The 15315-nt window shown below is 38.8% G+C and overlaps 1 protein-coding gene across 2 annotated transcripts in view; it reads right to left on the bottom strand.

Moving 5' to 3' along the window:
- Positions 1-334: 334 nt before the first annotated feature.
- Positions 335-15315, bottom strand: part of LOC101851265 (protein artemis) — a 23191-nt gene continuing 8210 nt past the window's right edge. Inside the window, exons 7-13 of one of the 2 annotated variants that reach the window (XM_005097813.3) lie at positions 12598-12699; positions 10651-10864; positions 8388-8495; positions 7156-7355; positions 4860-4944; positions 4048-4183; positions 335-2320 (exon numbers count right to left, since the gene is read on the bottom strand). In XM_005097813.3, coding sequence (XP_005097870.1) covers positions 528-2320; positions 4048-4183; positions 4860-4944; positions 7156-7355; positions 8388-8495; positions 10651-10864; positions 12598-12699 — 2638 coding nt within the window. In that variant the 3' untranslated portion in view covers positions 335-527. Of the gene's footprint in view, positions 2321-4038; positions 4184-4859; positions 4945-7155; positions 7356-8387; positions 8496-10650; positions 10865-12597; positions 12700-15315 lie in introns of both variants that reach the window. The other variant, XM_035969651.1, reaches the window with a different exon arrangement.

The raw sequence follows: 15315 nt of genomic DNA on the forward strand, positions 1-15315 counted from the left end.
AGCGCTCAAACACTAACAAACTGACAAGATCTTTCCCTGTATGTAGCTGGGTACCCATTCCCACCTGGGTGAAGTGGGGAAAATTCGTGTAAAGTGTCTTTCCCAAGGACACAACATCAGGCCCGCGGCTCGAACCCCCGAACCCATAACCTCATGATTACGAGTCGGTAGACTAACCACTAGGCCACCGACGCCACAATTAAAAGTACAATAATTATTGCATTGGCAAGCTGTTCGTATGTACAAGTATGAAGCAAAATTTTCCTGGAGAGTGAAAAAACGATTTCATTCTTTAAACAATTGTAACTACATTGTCTTATGTATATTTTCTTGCTTTTTCATCATTCAGAATTTGAATTTCAACAAAATATTTCTTGAGCCCATGCAACCGGTACCATAGAATTGGAAAACTGCATGAAAAAAATTTCAAAATTTTGGGCGTAGTTCATCTGAACAGCTGACGGACAATATAATGCACTCAGTTTTATCACAATATAATGCACTCAGTTTTATCATCACTAGAAGGCTTATAAATCATCAGTTAAATCTACCACTTCTTGACCTGGCATTCCACCCGTCACTTTTCTTTGCTTCTTATCAGTTCTTTTACCACAGGTCACTGGTGAGGATCTTCTTTTCAAACTGAACGTATGAGGAATTCCTTTTTGCTGGTTGCTCTGCTTCGACATCCACCCGTCAGACCCATTAACGGCCTCTTGATTCTGTTCCGTCTCTGGTTTTTCATCAAAGAGATATTCAATATCGTCATCTTGAGCATCATCCACATGAATGACGTCCTCACTGACCAGGACTGACACCGACCTTTCTCTCAGGCAAGCTTGGAGGGAAGAAGATGATGGTGGTGGCGATGACAACAATGATTTCTTCCTGACCACCCCCTTATACTTCTCTCCATCCTGTCTCTCTCCTAATCCTTCTGGTTTCAAAGCCCTCTCACTCAGTCTTTGTGGAGTACTGTTACTATTACCACTGATGGTCTTAGCACCTGATTTGTTACAGTTATAATCATTTTCCTTTAATTTTGTTTTTCTACTACTAACCACATGAACATCTCGTTTTTCGCAATTGAAACAATTTTCCTCCTCCACCTGTACAGTTGAAGAACAGCTTTTGTCTACCTCACTATGAACCACTAAAGGTGATGAGCTCTCCTTTAGACTTTTATTAATTTCATCTTTGTCTTTAACAGGAGTAAAAGCAGCTTCCTCAGTCACCGAAAAGGATTCTTTCACAGTCAGAAAGTCACAGTTATAACTTTGAGTTGCATTAGAATCGTTCATTTCCTCTGATGACTTTATAGATATTACATCCTCGTCTGGACAGTTCACTGAATTGCCTTTATCAGAGTGCTTGCATACATCTCCCAAAGTACCATCAGTTCCTTTTTTGCTACTGTATGAGTTGACAAGAAGAGGTTCAGAGTGGCTTGAGTCTTCATCCTCAACCTCTTCGGCAAGTTCATTCTGTGGTAAACTAGGGCTATCTCTCCTTCCCAAACAAAGTGCGTATGACAGGTCTTTTCCTTCCTGTGAATTTGGAATAAAATCTTCATCACTCTCCTCCTGAACTGATGAGTTGAGGTCCTCATTTATATCAGGGTGTTTTCTTTCTGATAGCGTTAACACTGTTTGTAATGACACATGATCAGATTTTTTGGGTTCTTTTTCCTCATGGTCACCATCTGACACTTTACACACATCTGTTTCATTGGAACATTTGGATTCAGTATTGCTTTTTTCACACTGTGTATCTATAGACACATGGAATTTTCTTTTCATTTTTCCAGATGACTCAACCTTGCCTTTAGATAAATCATCAACAAAAGAAGAGGATCCAGCATCCCATTTGCTCGATTTCAGTACTGATTTTGAGACTTCATCAGCAATCTGAAAGAACTGAATCTTGTATTCACTAAAGTCATTTTCTTGTTCGTCTTCCTCATCATCATCACAGACATCGGATTCACCACTCACGTACAAGCGAAAAGATTCCTCGTCTTCATTCTTTTCATCTTCTCTTTTTTCTTCCTCTTTTCCGGAACATAAACAATCCATTTCTTTCGGAGCTTCAACGTCTTCAATCGCTATATCCAGTTCTTCTTCATTACGATCAGAGCCCTCGTAAGAAGAGTGAACAGCAGACGCAGAACTTTTAGGAGATTCCGGACTTGCTTGTTTCCCAAAAAGAGAGTTCAAGTTTCTCACGCCTCTGGGGTTTTTAGCTGTTGGGACAGGTCTCTTGAGTGGTGAGTCCGGGCTACTGAACACCAGATCATCTGGGCTGTCACTGGCTTGGGTATCTTCAGATGAGAAGTGAGAAAAATGCAAAGGATTGAGTAAATTGACAGATACATATCTAAATAGGTGGAAATATTCAGTAATATAAAGAGGGGGATGAAAGAACACTCATTAGCCTGGAGAAAAAGAACACTCATTAGCCTGGAGAAAAAGAACACTCATTAGCTATGCAAAAATCAAAACAAATGTAGTTTGATTCCAAATTTATACAGACAAGGATTCATATGCTAGATACAAAAGCTAGCTCCAATTTTTCTTGCAATATGGTTAGGAAAAATCTGAAAGTCCTGTAAGTACAGTAGTCTCCGCCTAAATGCACGCCATACAAAAGCACACTCCGCTCAAACGCACACTTTCGTCATCTGACGGGTTTTTTACTATATAATTTAGACGTGCAAACGAACGGTCACTCCCTCTAAACGCACGCTCCGATCCTCGAAACACGCCGACAACTTAAGCTTGGCAAGGGGAAATTTTCACGACAACCTGCACAGGCTACATAAGACAAGCCTAGAATTTACTAGAAAACCAGATATTTGGTGAGAGTGCCCCTCATGCTGTACAAAGGGAGTGATGGACAACGTTTACACACCCTACTTTCCACTGACGCATAGGTCTCGGTCTCGGGCTGGTCGGTAAATTTGTTTGGGGGGTGAGGGGGGAGATGGGATTGGGGGGACTGAAATGTTTTTTGATTGGTCACTGGAGATGTATCTTTGAGAGAAGGTTTCTGACTGGTGTTTGAGTTTGAGTGACTGCGAGTAATGTTTGGTTAGATCTAGGCCTGAAGCGCGAAAGGCGTAAATGCTGTAAAACACTAGACAGGCCTCTATAGGATTAAAGATTAGCCAAGAAAGCCTAATAAGCTGCGCTCGAAGAACTTATAACGTACTTTTGTTCAACGAATCACAAGACAAAATGTTTCTCGAGGATGATTCTGCATGAATTTACGGTTGTGGGCGGTCGCTTGGAAAGCCATGTGGCTGGTCCGTCGTCTCTATTACTATCACCAACAGTTTCCTCATAGGCTATCTGTTCCCGACGTTTATAGAATCTAGTGCATATTCATTACTTTGAGTTTGTTTCCCCCCCCACTCAACGTCTCTGCATTCTTAACCCCTGTCGGGAAATCCTTCACTAAACAGTCACGTGTCGTCACATTTCCGACCAAAATGACCCCCTGCTCCAAGGGAGGTCACTAGAGTAATAAGAAATTGAGATGACTGTGTCCCTTCCTCCCCTTGCAAAGGTTCATGTAAACGCACGCTCCGTATAAACACACGCTCAGGAGCCCTCTCGAGCACCGTGCGTTTAGGCGGAGACTACTGTACACTGCAAGTATATATGACACACAGAAAGTGGAACGTAGAAGAAAAGAAGTCCTGCCTTAGCCAATGGCCCAAACAAAAGTTTAGTCAATCCCCTACCAAAATTGAAAAAAAAAGCTGTTTGTTGTAAGATAAACAAACTAGAGCACCCATGATGACACACACAGTTGCCTGAAACTTGAGAAAAACAACTTATGTTTGAGTAAAAGTTTTACGGCACTTGCAATACAATTAGTTCACATAAGTGCCAAAGATTAGAGGTGTTATAAGAGAGTAACAAACACAATAAAGGAGGATAGATACGGCATAAGGGCAACAGACTGATGACTGATAGGAAAGAAGGAGCAAACCACACCGGAGCACTAACTAAAATAAATATATAACAAAATTACCCAACAGACCTGGTAGGTTACCAAAAGGTTTCACTGTTCGCAATGTCCTCAGTTCACCTAAAAACGTTGGGCCAGAGGAACAATCTGTCGTTTTTAGCCGAAGTTTGTGGGGGTACTTCAGAAAACTGTCCAATCTTTTCTGTACCTAGAAATTCCACAAGGAAAGTGACAAACTTTTTTCAGCAAAATTATTAGTATGAGACATATTATGTGCTATCTTTCTGGAAAGTGAAAAAGATTGCATCATGCACAAGATGTTTTGTTTCATTATTATCTCACATGCGGAATGAATTGTTTTACAAATACAAAGAGAATTTTAGAAATAAAACAATGTTGCATGCTATACATTCTCTGTGATAGATCATATAATTTTATCAATGTTAAATCTACTGCAGCATGCTCACACACCAACTGACATTTGAATTCTTCACACATTTTTTGCCTTTTGCAGACCTATATGACATACTACATATTCCATGAACCGAAGCACGGCACTAACTTTAATGCAAATGTCCAAGGTGACGTACAAAACAAAACAAAATTAAAACAAATTAACTCTACTGAAGAAAACATAGTGCATTGCAACATCAGGAGAGAACAATATGTTTCAATTGCTTTTTGCAACTTTAGTTAATTAGAAGTAGACCAAAAGCATAAGATATTGGATTTTCGGTCATAGAATTTCTTCTTCCACATCAAACTTTAACAATATTATCATATACCTTGAAACAACACATATGCACATACATACACATATATAAGTAAAGACATGCGCTGGCACATACAAAAACACCCCTGGACCAGAATTCATATAAACGCACCGTGCTCATGGTGGCATCTGACTGAGGCAAGACATTCGGAAACAGCCTCTCTGGCTGAAGGTAGCTCACCACATCTCGAATCTCGCTGAAAAAAAAAAAGCAGGAAGAAAAACTGACTGCAGAAGATAAAAGAACACGAAAAATACAAGTACTTGGTCAAGGAAATTGAGTCCTTGCCACTGGTATACCAGTGGCGCATAAAAATACCTGTATTCCTAGCCACCGGTACAGCGGTAGAAGAGACCCTGTCCCAAACTCCGCCATTCTGGGACAAAACATGGACAGGAAATGAAACAGTGTTTACTACACAGGACATTATTGGTCATTTTGAAAATCTTTCTGATTTAGATACTGGTTATGACAAGGACTACAAGCATGGATATGGAATATGATTCTGACAATCATATCATCATCATCCAATGCCAGATCAGCGACAGACATCGGCGATCATAGTTCTCCATTCATTCCTTTGCTCGGAAGCTCTAAAAAAAGCTACGTTTCCCTGATCTTTCCCTGTTACCCAATTGTTTAGGTTCCCTAAGTATGTTGTTCTGGGCCTTCCCCTGCCTGGCTTGCCCTCAATTTTGCCAGTGAGAGCCAGATGTTCCAGACCCTTATGTCTATTCAGGTGTCCCAAAAACTGCATTTGTTGTTTCCTGATTGTTTTTAACATTGAGTGTCCCACGTGGGCTTCATCAAGCACTACCTCATTTGATTTCTTTTCTTTCCACGATGCTCTTAGCAGTCTCCTAAGAAACCACATCTCTGTTGTTTCTATTTTATTTTCACTGTCTTTAGCGATTGTCCAGCATTCACAGCCATATAGAAGGGTTGACCAAACATGGCATTTCAGAAATTTCATTTTGGTGTTCATTGAGATGTTTCTATTTTTCAGGATTGGGCTCATTTTATTGAAACTAGCCTTAGCCATTGTAATTCTCCGTCTTATTTCTGTGGAACATTTGGCATCGGATGTTATCATATATCCTACATATTTAAACTATTGGACTAGTTTGATCTTTTCACAGACAATCATATAAATATCAGTAATATATTGCTCAGGAGCTCAGGCAGAAGGGCATGGTAGCCTCAGGAGGTCAGGGCTCAAAGGGTTCAGCATGGTTCACCTCTGAGAGAAACCCTGAATATACAATTCATTTCAACCACTGAGATGAATCAAACTTGTAGTCCAGCATAACACCAACTGAAGCCAGTGTCGCAAACCAGCACAAGTGGGGTAATTGTAAGCTCTTGACCACAGAAGATGATAGTTTATAATCCTCTTGTTGTTTAACTGATTCAGCCCGCAGCACCGCTCACAGCGTCTGACTGTCTCCTGTGTTTTGACCCAGAGCTGCACAGAGCGGCTTTTATATTTTGCTCCCTTTCTTTACATCACTTTCCTCTCTTCTTTTACCTTACCACTTACATTTCAATCCTTTTTTCTGGTGTCATTGAATAGTATTTTTAAATTCTTAACATCTATATATGCCACACATAGGGATTTTATCAAATTAAGATATTTCTTTATTAACTTTTTGTGAGACCATGTGAGGTCACGAAGCGGTCACAAATTATTTGCATTAGAAGTCAAAATTATCTGCAGTTTGAATCAGTTGATGACTCTTTAAACACTGTAGGTTTATCTAAAACGAAAGGGGAGGGGGACCTCCGGATTCTATTTCCATCACCCACAAACCAAGCCCAACAGATGGAGAGCCTTAAATTTTCCAGCATGATACCACAACTAAGCTAACAGAGCGCCATTCATACCTCTGGCTTTTTCTAAGATACTGAATCCCACTCTGTTTGACCTATTCCTGACAGGCAGAGCTGAAGCAACCATCTCTTTAACTCTTTATCTCTAGAAGGGGTTTTTCCACTATGCCCTCTTTTGGTACAAAACCTGTGATTGACATGCACGTCACTAAATGGGTCATTAATCCTTTCACTACCAGACCTGCTACGTAACCCTATCAAATAGGTCTAGACAATGTTGGTCCTGGTTGTGATGGGGTTAAATCAAAACCAATGAACTATTTTGATAGAGTTCTTCATCCTATGAAATAGTGAGAGAAACGACAGCCAAAAGGTATTATAGTGTGATTGTCGTCGTAGAGGAATTTGATCAAGCCACTGACAGCAGATCACTGGCACAGAATTTCCAACCCCAAGCCGGTGGGGCAGCTTGACGGAGGTAAGGAGTTAATTATCAAAAGTGTGTCAATGGGGATTTAATTCATTTAACAATCTTTTACAATCAATAAATTTCCCAAGATTCTAATTTCCCTCTGACCTGTAAGATGAATGCATGGAGTAGCAGACACGATGCAAGCCTTTCTGAGTGGCCGGAGCCACCACCAAGTCCTCAGCGCTAGCCTTTGTCTTCTCTGACGTAAACCACATTGTAGACGGGCGAATGTTCATGATCTTAAACTTTTCTCCCTTGACAGGATGGTGTCCGCAAGGCAGTCGAGATGCTGAAGGGAAACCACCCTGTAACAGAAAGTGTGCGCATATAAGCCATTCATCATCATCATTGTCTCTCTCACCCTGCATCAGGGTGTAGGCCAAAAACAAACACTTTCCACCTTTTCTTATCCTGGGCAAGTCTCCTGATTTTGTACAAAAGCCCTAGGCATTAAAATAAACTTGAGAGCAGTGACTCTTGCAATGAAGTTAACACCAACATCTTTATTGTACTGGTTAGACACTTCATCTTGCATGCAAAAGACATGAGTTCAATTGTCACATGGAAAAGGTAATTTAGTAAGTTCTTCTGTTTTTCTGCCAGAATTATATCGCATTTCCCCTATTGGCCCTGATATTCAGGGCTGAGGCAACCTGATTCCTGAACGATTTTCATCATGTCAAGGGAAATACACTGCAGTTACAGTCATTTACTTAATATTCAGGTGGAAGAGGCGAATGATGATGATTATGATGATGATGATGATGATAATGATAATGATGGCATTAATATTATTTTCAAAAATGTTCCTGAGCATACCAAATTTTTGAAATTCTTCAGCCTCCACTGTTTTTTGTCTTTTTGCAGACTACTATGATGATGATGATGATGATCATCATTATTTTATCATATTCCTGACGAGGGCCAAAGGGAAAAACGTTGAACTTACAACTTATTTTACAGTGCTATAAATATCGAAAAAGTCCAGTCTCTATCAATTTTTTGCCTTAAAAAAAAATAATTATAATGACCTTAGTGGGTATGACTCCCACAAGGAAGGTGTGTGTGGATACACATGGTAGATAGCAATTAATAAAGTTTCATCTGAAATACATCATTCGCAGAAACCATTTCTACTAAAAATGTCTCAATAAGGTTTCAGCAGTTTATACTCTCTCTCTCTCTCTCTCTCTCTCTCTCTCTCCTCTCTCTCTCTTTCTCTCTCTCTCTCTCTCTCTCTCTCTCTCTCTCTCTCTCTCTCAAAAGTACATCATCATTTAACAGAGAGAAAATAATTCTAAGAGCAAATTAATGTGGGGGCAAGACAAAAATGATACCTTGGAGGAGCAGGCATGAATTCGAGTCTCATTTGGGTCTGCACTGAAGTAGCTTTCTAAACCTGGGATTTCAGCATACAGGTCACTTTTCCACTTGAGTACATGAACCTGATAGAAAAATTTAAAGAAAGATTAACTAATACCAACCATTTAAAAAAAACAACAACAACCCCCCCCCCCCCTAAAAAACCCCAACAAACAACCAAAACAACACAAAACAACAACAACAAAACATTCTAGGGGGAGGGGGGGGGGATAAAACACAAAAATAAAATTCAAACCAAATGTAGGAGTTTGCAGGCTGAAATGCATCATGGTAGTGGCTTGATTCTTTCAGCAGCCCGCCAGAGCTCCCCGGCTCGGGGTCACGGGGTTAATGAGCCCTGAAGCGACTTTGCCGGTGTCGGTTAGGAAGTTCACATTTTTTAAAACGATATAACTTCTTCCCCATCCCACACAGCAAACCATCAAGCAGATGTACTAAAAGCTCAATGTCTTGAGATTTATTCTGCATTAGAATGGTTAATTTCTGTGCTTTAGTTTTTGTTCTAGACAAGTATTTGTAGAGTACCCAGTTCGTCCCATTGTAGTTACAAACTTATGAATGAATGATTGTTAATTTAAAAAAGGCACGACAGATCTCTCCGAAATCAGTGTTAAACTGACTACGAATACCATGTCTTTTACCATGAGAAATCTTAAATTTGCGCTAGTAGTAATAGTCAAGTTATAAGAGAAGAAAGATGCACATCTGCATTTTTTAATGAAAGACGATCAGCGTTAGCTCTTATTTTACTATTAAACAAGAGAAAGTTACTCTGTGGTTGTTCATGAATTATGCTGTGTCTGTGGCAGCCTTCATACAACTAAAAAGATATAATATAGGCGATTAACAAACGCCACAAAACCGTGTAAATACATGAGTAGAGATAAACTTCTTGTATGGAATAAAAACAATGACAGCTAACATATTCATTCTTAGTTTTTGTGTCGGAAATATGCGCGGACACAATTATGAATGTAAAGAAATAAGTCTCATTGTCAGTTATTGCAAATGGTCATAGAAACGAAAAATAAAGCTGGAAAAGTCTGGTGCTGATTCAGTGTCCCTGGAAAGCTAGAAATTATTCTTATAACCCAATTACGAGAAGTCATCTCTAATATTCACTCAACTTACAAAACCTAGACTAAGCGTTTTAAGCGTGTATTACATTGAAGATGTATTCTGGCACTAAAATCAATTTGCACTTTTCTTAGAGAAACTTCTTGGTAACTTTTATAAACTTTCGAGAAAATATGCGAATATTCACGATTATATAAGACACATAAAGTTGTATTTGGAGGAATTACTTCATAGCGTATTGTGTACCCGATGGATAAAGTTGCAAAATTACAGCTTTCTAATGTATGCGCAGATACCATCTTTTCTGAGTATCTGCACCAATGCTATGTCGTTCATGTTCCAAAAGTTCGACAGATTTTGTCGAGGCCTTTTTTTATATTGATTTTTTTTCATTCACGCTAGTCAAAAATAAATTACAAATTAGCATTGCCGACTCCAGCGCGTCTAACGAAACAACCAGACAAGTTACGTCCGTTCTTTTTTGAGTCTCAAGAGCAGAAATGCATGCTTTGGGTGCACTAAATGAGAATTGCCATAAATACAAGGATACACTTAAAATTGTACGTTGAAAAGTACCAAAAATTAAATCGGCCCAGACAGAGCGGCGACAGGGAGCTGACCCCCGTGACCCCGACGTGATAAGGCGCCCGGCGGGGAACCCCCCGCGGCAACTAAAATTCCACTGCCGGTGCGCCGTGATCCATCTTTTCACTTGTAGTCACATCTTTCACTGAAGAAGTCTTTTATCTCTGCAGTGTCTTGACTACGGACCAAAAATTATGTCTTTCTTTCAAAGGATCAGTCTCTGTCTAACAGCCAAGACTGTTAAAGTAAAATTGAACACCCCCACCCTCTCCTCCCCTCCCTCTCCCGCTGTATGATGGGCGACTGCATTACAATGTCTTAATTTTTTAGGTGTAACACTCAAACCAAGAAAGTAAACACAAGTGACTGACATGATATATTCATTCCTTTATTCCAATGTGAAGGACAGTTAAAGAGCACCAACCCCCTCCCCCCCCCAAAAAAAGGAAAAAAAAGTTCATCTCATACTTAACTGTCTGTGTTGGTACTGTGTGAAACTCAACCGGTACAAAAACAAACAACTGAAAACGGATACCCCAACACTCCAAACGTTACCTTGGTTTCCAGCTGCCTGGCAAGCTCCACCAGTAGATGCTCATGGCCGTACCTGGCAGGACAGGAAATGGTGACTACGTGGAGGGGTGAGTTTGTGAGCCAGGCTGAGACAAGACCTACTGTGGCCTCCACACACTGCACACGACTAGGGATGTGGTACGCCTCCGAGATACAGAATGTTGTGTCGACGTACATGCTGCGAATGTTTTTCACGCTGAAAAATAAAAATCTATCACTTAAACCATTATAAAAGTTTTAAAAAAACCAACAAAAGACTTTGCAAGATATTGCTACCTCAGAATTACAAAGTTCCATCTGACATTTTTGGCCGTTTTGAGTTACTAAAACCATGAGGTCAGAAAAAAAATATTTTATCTGCTCTATCAAAATCGTAAGATTTTTCTGAGTCGTTATCAAGACATTCAAAGAATTGAATTCCAAAAAGCTTGACATGATTTGAAACTCAAAATCTTAGACGTCAAATTTCTCTAAACTAGGTTGGCCTACTGTGCAGATAGAGCTTTCTAATTCTGAGGTAGCGATATGTTAGGAGGTCATTCAAAAAGCAGCATACAGTACAAAGATATCAAGTTTAAAATCTACAACAAACCACTATCTGAATACAGTCACCTTTTGATCCTTCTTGCCATGAATTGAACTCAAACGTACAAATGCGATGTAATACACAACAATTTTTTTAGATTATTAGAGAGAAGACCTGCTTCTGGCACTGAAGTAGTGACTACCCAGGGTTAGGCTTAGCTGGATATTGCAAGCAACTCAGTATGTTCCCACTGACATCCCCTCCATGTTGGAAGGACCCAATGAACATGGATTAGTGCTTGAAAATAATAACAATATCAACAAAAGCAACAACAATAATACAGGAAAAATGGTGAAATGGTAGAGGTTGAAACGCCCTTATCAACACTGTTAGGTTATGTAAGAGGCGGGACCTTCGAGTTTAACGTCCATCTCTGAAAGGACCGAGGCATGTGGGAAATTCGTGTAAAGTGTCTTTCCCAAGGACACAATGTCCGACCGAGCTGAGGCTCGAACCCCCGAATCTGCAATCTCACTATTACGAGTCCAGCAGCCTAAGCACAAGGCTACAGACATCACCAATAATATATAACAATAATAATAATAATAATGATAATACTAATAGCAATAACAATAATAAGACCATTATTTTATATAACACACTTCCCAATTGGGCTCAAGGTGCTTTCCATTGCTCACAATGAAAACAAAACTCCTCTCCTCCTCCTCTCTTCTCTCTTTCTCTGTATGGCAGATAAATAAATAGGTACCAAATCGACATTAAAAAAGAATGAGCAACTATTAACAATAAAAAGCATAGAATAATACCCGATCAAAACTAAATTTAAATAGGTGAGGTTTAAAAATTCTGTTTAAACTGTGCAAATCTGAAGCCTCCAGCAATTATGTTAGCAGAGGGTTCAAAATAAAATTTTTCAGTACAGAAAAAAAAAATTGCATTCAGTGCAATAGCTGGAAAGAGGTCAAATTATGAAGTAAACGCTCTATTCATTGATCTAAAAAATATTCCATTTGAAAGAAATGAACTTATTACAAGCCATTAAATGTAACGTTTATTTGTGTAGACAAACTGAATGTTCTCAAGGGTGGACATGTTCAATTCAGTTTCCTAACTGGACAGGTTTCAACCTCTTACAAGTCCAATTCCCAGCAATTTAACACAAAAGGAGAAAAAGAACTTCTCTTCAGGTTTCCACAATAGTTGATCTGATCAAACAAACAAAATATATTAACTGTGTTCCCAAAACAATCAGTTATAACCTATACTGTACTCACATTTGCATGATGAGTTCATTTTCTACAGGGCTCTTTCAATATCATGCTGAAAAATTAAAATGACTACAACCCCTAAGCATATAATACTGCACAGCCCCAAAACATTACCTTTCATTGATATGTAAAGCTGACATCTTAGATGCCTGATTCAACTCCCATCGGAAATCTCCGGTGTATAAGGAAGTCCCCTGGTGTCCCTCAAACAAAAACCTGCAACAAATATAGCACAAAGTCTCGAAATTGAAGCTGAAGAAATTAAAACCATCCTTTTGACACTTTCTCTGCAACAAATATTGTCAAGTCAGCACGTACAAGATAACTGTACCTTTTTTTAACGGCAAAAGAACAATAGAACAATAGACCCAAAAAATTCATAGAAGTCTACTCAGAATTTAGTGTTTCTACAGTTAAAAATGATTGTTCATGATCCAGTAAAAAGAAAAAATAACATTGAAAACTATTATTAAAAAAATATCTAGAAAGTCACTGATACAGAACAGCAACATGTCAGACGTTTAGACTCAGTGGGTAATGTGACTTAAACAAAAATCAGTATCCTTGACAATTTCAAATCACTTATAGTTCCATATGATTAGGACTCATTAAACGCAATGGTGAACCCTATTTTTAAAAAAGATGTGAGTGCACAGTTGGCTTTTTAAGTATCCAATTGGACTGTGGCTAACAATGGTTCATTGCTCAATAAGGCATTGTTTTGACAAGTATTTGTGCGTTTTTATTAACAAAATTTGTCTCTATTCTGAAGCAGACGGACAATGAATCAGACTTTCTTCCTCAGCTCTGCAGTGGTAAAAGGTAGTAGCTGAGATACATGTTTTACAAAATTGAGATCATTCATAAGGCAGGCTTCTTCGACCTAGTTTGTTTGTGTTGGATACATCCTGACAAAAAAACAGAGACATTTAATAAAAAATTCTCCAACAAAAGAAAATCAAACTCACATAAAGGACTTTGGTGTGAACTGAGAGGGGCATTAAACCCATAGCATGGTGCTACATAATATAATAATAATAATAAGGAGGAGGAGGAGGAGGAGGAGAAGAAGAAGAAGAAGAAGAAAAAGAAGAAGAACACCCTTTTGTGACTTGATGTCTTTTATCCAACAGATTGGCAGAAATTTGACAATAGTTGTTGAACCTTTCGAGTGCAGAACCATGATGGCCTAATGGTTTTTCTAATCTTCTTTAGTATTCTGATCTTTTTATTAGTAGAATTACTTGGTCAATGGTGTCAAAAGCTGCCGACAGATCTAGAGACTTAGCATTACAACTTTGCCAGCATCTGATTCCATAAGGATTTCATTTACAACTTTTAGCAGCGCTGTTTCTGTGCTGTGATTAGCCCTGTAAGGTGACAGATAGTGTTCGATAAGCTCGTTGGATTTTAAATGATTATTAAGTTGCTGTAAGACCTCCTTTTCAAGGTTATTAGAGAGAAAAGGAAGGTTTGGAACTAGTCTATAGTTTTTCAACTCGTTTTTGCTCAAGGGATGGTTTCTTCAAGTACGGTTTTACTGGAGCATTTTAAAAATAATTTGGTACTATTACATTCTTTAAAGAATCATTGATGATTTTGGTTACCGTAGGCGCAATCACATCGCTACAGTCAGTCAGTAAAGAGCTTGGCATGGGGTCTAATTCACAATGTTTCTCTAGTGCCTCTAGAATACGTTATTTTATAGTACTCTCTGTTACACTTTTAAAACAGGTCAGAGGTGTTCCATTGAAATCAGAAAAGTCATTGGACTTATTTTACAAAAGTAAAAAGGAACATAAATATCAGGCAATAACAAAATGAAGGTTGTAAATATAATATCGTAACATTGCCTATGGTCTTCTGCTAATCGGACAGAAGTGTCCATTACGTTCTTAAAAAGTTAAAGAGAATCTACTTACTTACCCAACAGTGGCTGCTTTTGAGTAGTTGAGGTACTCAGTTGGCGTCCATTTATACAGGATGGGTTCGCATCGACAACATACAATGATAAAACACTTTTCGAAACAAACAAATCTATAAAAAAAATTTAAAAAAAAATAAATTAGTTGACACAGTACTTTCACGTTAGCACTTTTGCTTGGAGATTTAGATGGGTTCTGTGGAGAGTTTATGTGAGGGGGGAATAGGGGAATGGATGCTGGAAGATAACGTGCACAGAAAACACAAATTAGGTTTGCGGAGAATTTTGATGAAACGCGCCACTTCAAGCGGATCTCTGGCGGGAAGCAGGATACGGGCGTTTATCATGTTTGCAAAAATCTGAGATACTGTTAATCGGACAATTTTAAAAACCCTCAAATTCTCCTGGTTACAGGGTGAGATGAAAAAAAAAATTGTAACGTCAACAAGTTTTCATATCAGCAAGGACGTGGGAAAATTTGAAAAATGAGGGTTGCATCATTTTGTGTTGTAGAACACAGTGTGAGAATCAACGCAGTAACAAAGTAAAAACATAATGTGTACTGTCAGCTTTCTGCTGACGAGTGCTCTTTGTCTAAGGCTGAGTTTAGAAAATAATTATGTATTGCATCAGTTTGTGTTGTGGAATGTCGTTTGAGAATCTGCGCAGTTAAAGAGAAAAACAAAATGTTTACTTGCATCATTCTGCTGACGGTGCTTTTTGGTTTTTGCGTAAGGTTGAGTTTGAAACTAGTTATTTTAAATGTTTTGTGCGTTTGTGGGAGATAAAGTATGTTACTTGTGTCTGATTTTTTAATGTATGTGTAAGCCTGAGACAGAGAAAGAGAAAATGAGAGGGAGAGAGAGAGAGAGAGAGAGAGAGAGAGAGAGAGAGAGAGAGAGAGAGAG

Source organism: Aplysia californica, unplaced genomic scaffold, assembly GCF_000002075.1.
Source record: "Aplysia californica isolate F4 #8 unplaced genomic scaffold, AplCal3.0 scaffold00164, whole genome shotgun sequence".
Classification (NCBI taxonomy): Eukaryota; Metazoa; Mollusca; class Gastropoda; order Aplysiida; family Aplysiidae; genus Aplysia; species Aplysia californica.